Consider the following 12,469-nt stretch of genomic DNA (forward strand, 5'->3'; position numbering starts at 1 on the left):
TACACGCTTGTCTTGGGTCAGGGCATTGAATAGTTTTACCTCTCTGGGGATAGATTTTTTAGAAGCGAACTGCAAAAACCTAACAGAATAAAAACAAAAAGTGGAGAGAGTCAACTATACCTTTACTCCAAAAATGCAAAAAACAAAACAAAGATGTCCATAAGCTAATAAGGTGGGAGGAGCTGAAAAAGGCTACATACAAAAATATGAACTTCCCAATTTGAAACTATACCCTTTTAATACTTGTTTCCAAAAGAATCAAAAACAGTAGAATCAAAATTCCTATTAGTAGATAAGGAAATCTGATTGTTCCTTCATTCTTCTAATTAAAGGTATTGTGAAAGCCATTTAAATCCCTCACCATATCCCATCTTTCTCACAATGCTGCACATGAAAATCTCAAGAGGACGGGCAGCAGAGTCGACAAGGTTAATCTTACCCTTACCAGTAGTCACTCCAGTCAAACCCAAATGATATTCCAACTCGTCCTGTGAGGCAGCGTAGGGTATATCGATCTTATTACCAAGTATGAGAAACGGGACCTCAGCAAGCGACCTGTCTGAAAGGAGGGCGTCAAGCTCCATTTTGGACTCTGCAAATCTCTCTCTGTCATAAGCATCAACAAGGTACACGACAGCATCCACCTGCATGATTTTCAAAAAAGAGGATCACACGTCTTGGAAGCAACATTGCAATTTGCAGACCTATTTTCAGATACTTGCTGTAATTTGGCTTTTCTTGCCTTGAGAGATTGGAATGACAACAGCAATAACAATAGCAAGATGGAACATTAACTCAAGGTCCCTAAAGGATTTTCTGCCAACTGGAAGTTTAGGAGCACCTCTACTAACCGCAGGGCTCGCTAATGAATGAGCAAATCTCTAGTCACCCCAAGGTATTAATTTTGCCGGTGGTGCTCAAGTTCCCTGTTGTCGAAAGCAGAGGGGTAAAAAGTTCAACCCTTCAAAACTTGGATGCATAGACGTCAATGGACTGAATATGAACAATAAGATTGACAATCACTGAAGATGTAGAGTGAACCTGATCACTAGTCCCCAACCACACTCTCTCCCTTCTTTGAGTGCACAAAGAAGACCATTAGTTATAAAGCTCGCAAGGATAGATGAATGAATACGAATGTTGGAACATGCAATCTCATGCAATTGCCGCGAATTAAGAACTAAACACATGACACGTGAACACAGAACACCACCCTGATCTTTTGCATAATACGATTGCAAGGGCATTGCGTCTAATACATACATGTACCCACATATAAGCATGTACACCAAATACTACTCAAAGTCAAAAGAATTGCAGAAATCAGTACTTCTTAACAAAACCTTAATTGTCACAAGAATTATACCTCAGCATAGTAGTCCTTCCAGACTCTTCGAGCTATCTGATGGCCTCCCAAATCAAAAGCCTTAAACATGATTTTCCCAATACTCAATTCCTCCGATGTCGGATACTGTGTTGGTTGATGCTGTGCCAATTTCTGTCAACATCCCAACAACAACTTACAGAATAAATGAATGATCTTGTTTAAGGTGCCGAAGTATTCATAATACAAAGAAGAACCACGTGTTCTAGCTCAATGCAGAGCAAATAAGAGTTAAAAGAAACAGAGAGTATATACCACATGCAAATTCGCAAATTTTTGTGACATTCGGGTCAAAAAAAATTTAATCTTAATCAATCAATCGTCTCAACGAACAGAATTTAAAAACTAAAAAATTACTACCAAAATCTCCAAAAGGTTTACTGAAGGTGAAAAAAAGGTTGAACTTTTTTCAACATCAATCTATAATTAATCCTATTTTTCATGTAAACTAAATAAAAGTCACTGAACATCTATAACATCTACAAAAAAAATTACTTAATTTTGTCCGAATACAACCTAGGTCATGTTGTGCCTCCGGGTTAATCACACACTAATATGCGAAAAAACAGGTTATGGAATATCCCGTAACTGCACATACGTTCGTGTACAGAGAGAGAGAGAGAGAGAGAACCTCTTCTTTAAGCATGTGAAGCAAGGTGGTCTTTCCGGCATTATCGATACCCAAGAACAAGATCTTGGCCTCTTTCTGCCATAACCCAAGAGACGCCAGAATCCCAAAGAACCAATCAACAAAAAACATCTTTATAACTACCAAATTCAACACAAAAATCCAATGGCAGAGAATTTCCCACTGAAACAGCAGAAGAGCGAAATCAAACTGTAGATATATGGCATGAACGTATCTCTATCTATATGTATATGCATGACAGCATGAGAGAAAGTTTGTATTTGTGTGGGATTGAAGATCTTTTACCGGCTGGGCCGGTGCGTGTGGGCTGAGTGATTGGCTTGGATGAATGACGTGGATTGATCTGCAACTGGTAATATCCGGTGACTACAAACGAATCAAATAGTGCAAGGCGCCCGGTAGGGCGTATACGATTCATCGATTTTGATAGTATACGATTCATCGATCTTGATAATGAATGGTTGATATATGATTTTCAATTATGACCGATAAACCAGTCATAATTGATTTTTGCTCTGGACCGTTGATTGATAAGATCGACAACTGTGTGTCGCTTTCTATATGCACTACACGGGGTGCACTACAGCAGGCCCGAATCCCTTGGGGTTAGAGCTTGTGCTCCGAAAGATTGGTCGACGTTGATTTTTGTTACATTATCCAAATACGGTTTTAATATATTTTGAAGCTCATTAAACTTTTAAATAAAATTGCTGACTAGGGAGAGGCATAATGGACCCTTTAAACACACACACACAATATCCAAACTCCCGATGTGGGAGCCAGCCCAGCTGACGCAAGCCCAAGAGCCTCTTGCCCTAGTTAGCAATTGCCTAGGTAAGTTGGTATGTGAAATTACCCTCTTACCCTCCCTCAAAACTTTTAAATAAAATTTGAAAAGGCTACTATTGCTCGACTTGTTTAGTAAATGATTTTGGAAAAATTGAAATTGCTCGGGATTGGCTGATTAGTTGAAGCACCTTTCAAACTAAGTTTGAACAATTCTCCCTATCTCTTCTCTTCATGCTCCTTCAAACTCTCAATTTGTTGGCTTGCCCTAGACCTGCAATTATCTTTGTACTTTTCAACAAAAAAAAGAGAGAGAGAGAGAGAGAGAGGAAATGTTTAAAGAAAATCAGTTTATTTGGTATCGGTTTGTGAAAAAATTATATTTTTTTCTGTAAAATAAATGATCATATGCAAAATTCAAATACCATATTTTACATAATATCACAAGTTTTTTTTTGTTTTGGGGTGAAAAACATTCAAAGCCCAGCCCACTCAGCTGGCTCAAGTCAGAACACAAAAGCCCAAAACGATGGCATCTAACCGACCCAAACCCAACTATCGCTAGGGCCTCCCCAAGAAATCAGATAAAACACCTTCTTCTCATTTCAAACCCTAACGCGAAAACCCTAACGCCGACTCTCCAGAGCCAAAAACCAAGCAGGTCTCTCTCTCTCTCTCTGTATGTTCTGTATTGGTAGTTATAGATGCGTTTATTGGTTTACTGATAAGTGATTTTAACAATTGGGTTTTTGGTATAATAGATGGCGAAGTCGAAGAATCACACGGCTCACAACCAGTCGCACAAGGCTCACCAGAACGGGATCAAGAAGCCCAGGAAGCACCGTCATGCTTCCACCAAAGGGGTATACTTTCTATATACCTTCTATACTTACATCAACATGTATAACCCTCGTGTATCCATGTGAATCATGTGTATTTGTTTGAATTTTATAAATGCACAGATGGATCTCAAGTTCTTGAAAATTAGGGTGGAAGTTTTTTCTCTTCGTGGCAGATTCTTTGGGTAGTTGGTACTTGGTAGTTTAGGAAATTTAAAGTTGAGCCGATTTCACACAAAAAGAAGTTCTCTTTATGATAATGATAACTAGACGCCCGGGCACACGCACAGCTATGCAAAAGATGGAAAGAGGAAAATCTTGAATTGAGATTAATCTGGGATTGTGAAAGTAGAAAGAGGGTAGAAGAAAGATGGAAAGAGGAAAATCTTGTTTCCTGCAGTTTCTTGAAGGGGTTGAAGTTTAGGAAATTAAAAGTGTAAACCGGCTTCATAACCACCTTTCACAGCAAGAGGGGTGCTCTGCTTATAATAGTAGTAGTTAATTCATATGAAATGTGTGTGTTTATTTGGATATTTATGTACAGATGGATCCTAAGTTCTTGAGGAACCAGAGGTATGCGAGGAAGCACAACAAGAAGAGTGGTGAAACAGCCACAGAGGAAGAATAGATGCATCACCCTCCTGATGAAATGGAGCTCACAGGGTTTTCTCTAGTTAGGGTTCTGTTTTAGTAGATTTTGAGCAAGTTTTACTTCACTGTGAAACAGTTACCAGTTTATTGGCAGGGGTTGAATTTTACTTGTCAAGTATGAGACTATGAGCTAAACTGAATTCTGATTTTGTGGGATGTTACTATTGTTGTCTGTTAAGGATCACATTTTTATGAGTTTATTTGAAATTCATTTCTCTTTAGATTTCTGTTCCTCTAGATCTTAGCTGCATAATGATGCATCTGTTGTAGTAGTTATGATTTTTATTGATAGCTTGTGCAGCTATTATGGGGGATGGGAAGGGTAAATTGTTTCCAACAAGGGGACAGCCACATTCTGGAATGGAGATCATTAGGTTTTCGCTCATTAGGGTTCTATCTAATAGACCGTGAGCTAATTTTTACTCACTGTGAAACGATTTTTGTTGCGTTGTGATGTGATGTGTTTACTTGTTTAGTACAAGTTCATCTATTTCTGATGATGTGTCTGTTCATGATTTACCCTTTGAGCGGTTGGGCAATCATTTTCATTTTGAGCTTGTTATTTGCAATCTATTGACAGCTACTTTTGTTTTCCTTCTATTTCTGTTTTTGTTTGGCTTCATAAAGATGCATCCCTGTAGTTCTTGCTCTTGCCAATTCATGGATGTTTTATCTTAATTGAGCATAGCTTGCACGGCTTTTATACACTGGACATCCTTAGCAATCCAGGGGAAAGCTTATGAATCCTATGTTGTAGTTTGTGTAGAATTTCGTGCATTACGAACCAATCGATGGGTTCTTCATTGTTTAAATCGTAGCAGCTCGTATTTGGCTGCCTAATAACTTGGTGCGGATCGTTTATACTCTGTTTAAACTTTGGTGGATGCTTCTTTGGCTGCTGAAAGAGTTAAAGTTAAGCTATGGCCTGTCTGAATCGAATCATCTGGTTTTGTAGATCATGGTGTGGTCATGTTTCGATGATAAGCTGGTGTGGATTGCATAAGGTGGCGTGACTTTAGCAAGTCAGTGCCAAAATAGTTTTGCCAAAAGTCATTTTATGGCTTGTTTGTTAGTTGTTACAATGTCTAAAAGTTAAAAATACCTTTGGTTATTTGCACTGGTTTCGGAATCTCATTTTTTTAAATGCCGATCTATTGGCGTGGATGATTTGCTGGTAAAGACAAGGTTTAATGTCAAATTTTAGCACAAAAGATAGTCATTTTTTGGCATCAATTTTAGCTTATTGGGGACACTTCAAAAAACCATTCCCAAGTTTCCGATCGAATTTTGATGATCCAAGCCGCTCAATGTAATCAGAACGGGGTTTGCAAAAAAAATGACCAAAAAGGGCTTCATCCGAATAGTTTTTTATTGAACTTTATTGAACGGTTCAATAAAAAAACTGCTCAAATCAAGCCATTCCCGGTTAGTTTTTTTGTCAGTTTCTCGCGAGCACCCTTAAAATCACATTCTGAACACATTGAGCAGCTCGGATCATCAAAATTTGATCGGAAACTATGAGATTAAGATTCGGAAGATTTTTTTAAGTGTCTCCGGAACCGTCCCGTATACTAGTTATCATTAATGACAAGTCTTTATGAAAGAACTCCAATAAGCAAAAAAAAAAAAAAAAGGCATGAATAGACCGGCCTAGCTTTGGTCTCTCAGTGCCCGTGTCGACCCGACACGGATGGTACACACCAGAGCTGTTTTTGGTCTTGCAAATCAAAGGAAATGATGAGATGGATGGAATATATGACAACGTGGGGTGTTTTGAGTATGGCTATATATCGGTCAAGCTGAAATTTCAAAAACGGGGGATTAGCCACCCAGTTAGGAGCAAGCCTCCCCTTTACTGCCATAGCAGCCACTTTATGAGCAACGGAGTTCGCCGATCTTCTAACCCACTCCAACTTGATGTTCCATTGTTGCCTGAGCTTTCTAATATCCATAACCAGAGGAAAGACCTTCCATGGGGGAACGAGCGCTGAAACACTGAGAGAGAGAGCTAGTCTGCTATCTGATTCTCTCACCACAGAATTAGCATTCTTGGCACCGGCCCAATAACATGCCTTCCTGATGACCTCAAGCTACCCTTGCAGCACTGAATTCACTTTGAACTTAAAGAAGAAACCGTCAATTAGCTTCCCAAATTCATCACGGACTACCATTGCTGCTGTTGCCATAGATCCCTTGGCCTGGGACTGCCACATCACAGTTAATCTTAACGCTGCCAGGCAGAGGTTTTCTCCATGCCGTATTGGCAAGAGTGGGAGCATTTTGGCTCTCCAAAACCTCTCTGAGCAGGACTAATCACTTCAAATTCACAAGGAGCTTTTGAGGCTCTTAATGACTGTAGACACAGGATCCACCTCTGAATGGTTGAAGATTGCTTGGTTTCTTCCCTTCCAAATGAACTATGCTACAAAAGCCACACGCCCAATCACCTTGGATGCTTCCTTGAGACTAGAACTGTTATCACTTACATTTGAGGTCCAAATCAGAATATATTCTTGCACACTCTCCACCATAAATTACTCACTTTACGGGGAACATTCATTTTCCAAATAACCTTCCACACATGCTTGTTAGGTTTGAAAGAGGATTCAGGTTTATCAACACGAGAACTTGATTTCGCGAAGGCAATTCTATAACCAGATTTCACTGTGTACGTACCTTGAGACTTGAGAGTTGTGGCGCCAAATGAGTCTATCAGAACAAGGAAGAGAAGGCTGAGCTATTGTGGAAATGGCCTTGATTTCTTCTTCTGAAAGAATCCCCCCTGCATCTTTTCCATGTCCCAGGCTCCCAATCCAGGCTTGATAACATCTGAAACTATCGAAATTTCACAATCCAGTGGTTTTGTTGACGAGAGTTTAAACCGACGTAAATAAGGGATCCACTTATCTTCCCAGAAACTGACATCTGTGCCCCAGCTTTATTTGGCTCGGAACATAGAAAACAGCACCCCACCATAACAGCCTTCGATAGTAACATTTAACTCTGATACCATATCTCAAAAAACAAGTTTCAAAATGGGAAAGTTTGTGAAGAAAATTAAGTCTGCAATGACTTGAATTACAATCACCAAAAACAAATTGTTGCAATTGTTATATCATGACTGGCCCGAGAAAAAGGCAAGTTCTCTAACTAACTTGTTTGTTCTCACTCGTCATGTGATCTGTGGGCTCTTTTCCTTCCGAGAAGACGTGCAGTCTCTTGAATTCTCTGATACAAGTTCTCTCCAAAACTTCTACACCAGCTTCTTTACTGCAATTGGTTCACTAGTCGGAAAATTCAGAGCTAGATGTTAACGAACAAAAAATGAAGTCCCAGGTTGAAAGCTAAGGAAAACCTTCAAAGTTGCAAGAAAGTGATCCATTCTGAAACCTCACATATTAAGGTGTGGGGAATGATGTAGCAGAATTTTGGTATTTATCAAAGCAAAACAACCAGAATACGTGTCCCCAACGCTATGGAATTGGATGCTTCATGGATGAGATCTGCAGCGTGCAACCCAAAAATATGAACTTCAAGTATCTCCCCGTGGTCAGGTCTGTGGTCAGGTCTGCATATCAAGTGCTGAGGATAATAAATTTACCTGGGTAATCAAAATCATGAAATATACTTCATCATCAGCCAGAAAGTTCAATCACAATTCATAAGAAACGTAGATGAGCAAGAGGAAAAAGAAACATTTTCAGAGGATTAAAATTGTAAAGGAACAAGTGGAGGGAGACTAATGACAATGGAAAATTAGATTTTCACCACAAAAACTAAATAACAAGGGACACATAACGTGATGATTAGAGACAACAAGCACAAAGCAGCTCTGCAGAAACATTTGAATTATCAGTTAAAGCTTAATACTAGTCCATGACAATTGTCTGCTTTTGAATTTTCAATTGAAGCTCAATCAACACAATATACAACAGTAGTTCAATTCAGTCACACTCACTGATGCATAACACACACACACTGCTACACAACACACACCCATAAAGTCTCTTGAAGCCCTGCAACTTCAACAGCATACCCTCCAACTTCATTAGAGGGATTCCTTTATTTATTTTATTTTTTTTGGTGCAACGGAAAGGATGAGAGATTCCTGTATTGCCTTGAGCTTATAGATGAAGTCATTGATGCTGAAGTTATTCGTTCCCCACTTCGTTTTTACCCAAATAGCTATTCGAATCTTGATAATCTCCATAATCTCATCCCATTGTGGTTCTGAGTTTTCAAAAAAAAAAAAGCTGTTTCGTTTTCACCCAAAAAGCTATTCAAATCTTGATAATCTCCAAAATCTCATCCCATTGTGGTTCTGAGTTTTCAAAAAAACATCCATTAGCCATGTTGATAGGTACCATATTGCCGTCCCTATCAATTGTGTTTGAAAAGTCCCATTTCCATCTAGCCATATTTGGGGAAGAGACATCAGCTCTTTCTCATATAAAAGTTACAGAGATTATCAATTTAAATTCTGTCAATCAACAACAAAGCCCGGTCTTGATCTTCACTTCAAATCTCCCTTACAACTCGTTTCTCTATGACTACTACACAGAACTCTCTCTTGAGGCCAACAAATTGGTGACCCTTTAGCCCATCAAGCAAAATCCGGTATTTGCTATTTTGAAGAAAAGTAAAAACATTCAAAGATATCCTCTTCACGCTATGGGTATAGTATTAGAACTACCTGTGAATGCGAACTGGTTAACATGTCCATGTAGCAGAACCATGTGTATGCACATAGTTTAACTACAAAGATTGCATAACAACAATATCTTGAGATCATAACTCAATTAGAGAAATAGGGAGCTTTTTCCTAACACACACGCGCGCGCACACACATACAAAATTGTAGGATACCTCATCGTATCGTAGGATTTCTACACAAAAAGTATATGGATCACATACATAATAGTTTTTGAAGGAGACGATACAAATTGTAGAATCGTAGGTTTTTAACAACTATGCTCGTATCACTATCAAGCTATGTCGTGAGAGAACCGATCACAGCCAAAAATCCAACAGCTAATCAATACAGGGCAATAAGACTTCCATATTCACCTATATGGACACTTATCCAAACACTCAAGAGATATTCCATAGAGGTACATGTAGAGAAATGAAAAATTATAGTTTTGGTGACAATAACGAGAATGGAAAAAATGAAGCAAAAATCCAATTACCGAAAAAGAAGATAGACCCGAATTAAATTAGGTAAATGGAATCGATAGCCTCATTTGAATCGTACACAGCCCGGACAAAAATTAAGCTTTTGCATACCCGAAAATGTGAGGCCAGAATCAGCAAAAGTATACACACCCAGAGGGGGAGAGAGAGAGAGAGAGAGAGAGAGAGAGAGAAATCTTGGGGGAAATGGTGACGACGACTGGGGTTCGGTAAGAAATTCGCATATAACAGACGTGAGCTTTGTCTAAACAGCGTCGACGTGGTTACATTTAAAGCTCGAATCTTGACCACCCGAGGAATACCAAAAACGACGTCGTCCTTACTCGTTGGTACTTCGCATCTTCAACCTGAGAAGTCTTTAGAAAACATGTTGCAGAGCTTTCTTAGAAAATTGTGAGTGCATTCCGGTTTATCTCTACTATCAAAGTTGTCCAGGTTAAAGATCTTGATAAGTAGATAATTCTTGTTAAACAGTATTTGAATCAAATTCTGATTGATACATAATCGGAGATGATAAGTGTGAATTTGTTTTTGTGAAAATACATTTGGTCACACCATATCAAACCCGTTGTTCAGAACCCGTTGAGAGGTTGGTTGAAACGACTCGGATGCGTGCAGTATCGAATCCGCTATGCGAATTCGTCAAATTTCGATCTCGTTTCGATTGATCTCCATGATCGAAATCGTTCAAGTTTTAGATCTTGCGAAGCAAATAAACAGTGTCAAATATCATTTGAATCTATTTCTGAATGATGCATAATCGGATATGATTAAAGTAAATTTATTTTTGTGAAAATAGATTTGGCCACACAGTATCAAGCCGATCATAGCAAAAACAATAAATACACTCCGACGAAGGGACGTCCCCCGACGGAGAGAAACAACGACTCGGCTGCTCACTAATCCATTGTAGCAGGTCCGTTAATTTCGATTTTGTATAGCTTTTCATTGTTCTTGGCAAAAACAAAACTGCTCGATCACTACTCCATTGCAAGTTTGAAAGCTAATTTGTATGTATGAGATTTCATGGTCTCACTTGGATTTTACCTTAATCTGTTGATGATCTTTTGTACATCTATTAATCTGCGACAACCAGAAATTTAATTCTTGCTCCATTGAGTGTTCAAATTGAGGCAATTGTCAACTATACTTTGCGTGTGTTACTGTACGAGCACTGGTTTTTGCAAGGGAGATTTAGGTTCATGGAATGGAAATGGTTGCTTTCTGTTTGGATTCTGGACCTTCTGAAATGGTGACTTTGCCACTCACCGCAATTGATCAATTAACGACAAAATCTTGGCAAACCAATGAGATTTTGGTGATTTAATTGGGCTCCCGCAAGTAGGCGGTAGGATTGGCCCCGGCATTAGTTGAGGTGCGCGTGCTGGCCCTGACACCTGAGTTATCAAAAAAATGAGATTTTGCTGGGGATTTAGGTTCTTAGAATGGAAATGGTTGCTTTCAGTTTGGATTCTGGACCTTCTGGATTCTCACTCCATCATAACCAGTAAAACAAGCCTAGCGTTATAGAGAAGGCTACGATAATAACCTTAGCCAGTCCCTCCTCTCCTTTCTTCAAACCTCTCCTTTTCAGCTTTCTCCCTTGCTTGAGGCTGCACAAACTGACTGTTGCGCAAAATCAAAATAATTTGTCACTGGGATTTGCTATGTCACTGTACAAGAAGAAAGAAATAGAAAAGAAACTGCACACATGACTTCTTAATTTTATATGTGTGATTCTATCTGAACCCATAGAAATTCTTTTTTGCCTGAATTTCTCTCTACACCCATTTGTAAAGATTATTAGTCTATTCCGAAAATGACATCCTATTCAATAATTCTTAAACCTTATTTTCTTTGGATACTGCCTAATAACCACCACCACCATCCGCAGGCAATGGGAAAAATGAAGGGAAAATGCTGAAAGTGAATAAGACCATATGATAGAACTCAGCCATAAACTATGTTAATCCACTAGATTCATTCCGTCTGCTACAAAACAAAACCAGAAATGGGCTGCCATTGCTGATCTATTCCTCAAGGTCTTGCCCCTTGGCCTCAGAAGACTGTCTTTGCTCTAATTTCAAGGGGAAAGGTTTCCCTAATCTTCTAAGGAGGGTTGCCTTTGCGGCTGCAGTTTATTTTTTTTGGCAAGAGAGGAATATTAGAAAGTTTAGAGCCATTCATAAGCCTCCTTTGGCTGTTATTGGCCGTAAATGTTATTGAATAAATTCGCATCCACTCAAGGTTGCCAATGCCAGACCAACGACCACTTGTACCGGTAATATACTCTGATGGATAATTAAGCTTGACCTGCTTCGTAGAAACAGTAATGTTAAACCGGGAAAGATAATCAAATTAGGCCAGCTAATTGGAACATTAATTCCAGAGGGGAAAAAAGGAAAAGAACACAGAAGACATAACATAAACAACTCTTTGGAACCCCAAGAGGTTGGATTGTTGGTCAAGGCTCAAGACTTATGAGCGCTTATTCTTTCCTATGGTCTCAGCCTCTCAGGTGCTATCAAGTATCAACTCTTGTGGGCAGTCGATAAAGGGCTTCGTGTAGACAGAGAGATTATTTCCCCTCAAGCTGTCAAAGTACGTCTAGGCTGGAGGTTCACAGCCCTTGAGATAACAAAAATAAATTAACAAGTCTCTTTGGTTAGCCTATTTCAGTCTGCAATGACAAGTACACTTACCACATCAAACTTGGGAGCACTATCACCACCATGTTTATCTAACAAAACCAAGTTTCATACAGGAATTGGAGAGAAATTAATTGAGCCTCCGTGTGCAATGAAAATCTGGACAATTTTATCCCTACCCCCATCATCCCAAGCCTCCGCAGGACCATGAGTAGCGTGTCTAGGGTCCCCTGCTGGACCAATTTTGATCATGATAAGTAGCTTTCAAATATTTGTGTATGCAGTCTAAGATGAGTTGATCGACCTTGTATATATGGGT

General features: G+C 39.2%; 2 protein-coding genes and 1 long non-coding RNA gene across 4 annotated transcripts in view; 1 reads left to right on the plus strand and 2 right to left on the minus strand.

Annotated features, from left to right (window-relative positions):
* LOC131324605 (large ribosomal subunit protein eL29z-like) overlaps window positions 1-4,530 on the plus strand; it is a 57,422-nt gene extending 52,892 nt beyond the window's left edge. Inside the window, exons 1-3 of one of the 2 annotated variants that reach the window (XM_058356630.1) lie at window positions 3,340-3,480; window positions 3,581-3,682; window positions 4,203-4,530. In XM_058356630.1, the coding sequence (XP_058212613.1) occupies window positions 3,581-3,682; window positions 4,203-4,286 (186 nt within the window). In that variant the 5' untranslated portion in view covers window positions 3,340-3,480 and the 3' untranslated portion in view covers window positions 4,287-4,530. Of the gene's footprint in view, window positions 1-3,339; window positions 3,481-3,578; window positions 3,683-4,202 lie in introns of those variants that run through there. The other variant, XM_058356632.1, reaches the window with a different exon arrangement.
* Window positions 191-2,263, minus strand: LOC131324603 (GTP-binding protein SAR1A-like). The gene is made up of 3 exons (XM_058356628.1): window positions 2,016-2,263; window positions 1,367-1,498; window positions 191-644 (listed from the first exon to the last, which is right to left on the minus strand). The coding sequence occupies exons 1-3, from the start codon at window positions 2,142-2,144 to the stop codon at window positions 327-329; spliced, it is 579 nt and encodes a 192-aa protein (XP_058212611.1). The 5' UTR covers window positions 2,145-2,263; the 3' UTR covers window positions 191-326.
* Window positions 4,531-7,346: 2,816 nt separating the features above from the next.
* Window positions 7,347-9,846, minus strand: LOC131324606 (uncharacterized). Its single transcript, XR_009199391.1, has 2 exons — window positions 9,596-9,846; window positions 7,347-7,910 (listed from the first exon to the last, which is right to left on the minus strand). It is a non-coding gene; the product is annotated as an uncharacterized LOC131324606 (long non-coding RNA).
* Between the last annotated feature and the right edge of the window lie 2,623 nt (window positions 9,847-12,469).

The sequence above is a fragment of the Rhododendron vialii genome, chromosome 4a (assembly GCF_030253575.1).
Source record: "Rhododendron vialii isolate Sample 1 chromosome 4a, ASM3025357v1".
NCBI classification, from domain to species: Eukaryota; Viridiplantae; Streptophyta; class Magnoliopsida; order Ericales; family Ericaceae; genus Rhododendron; species Rhododendron vialii.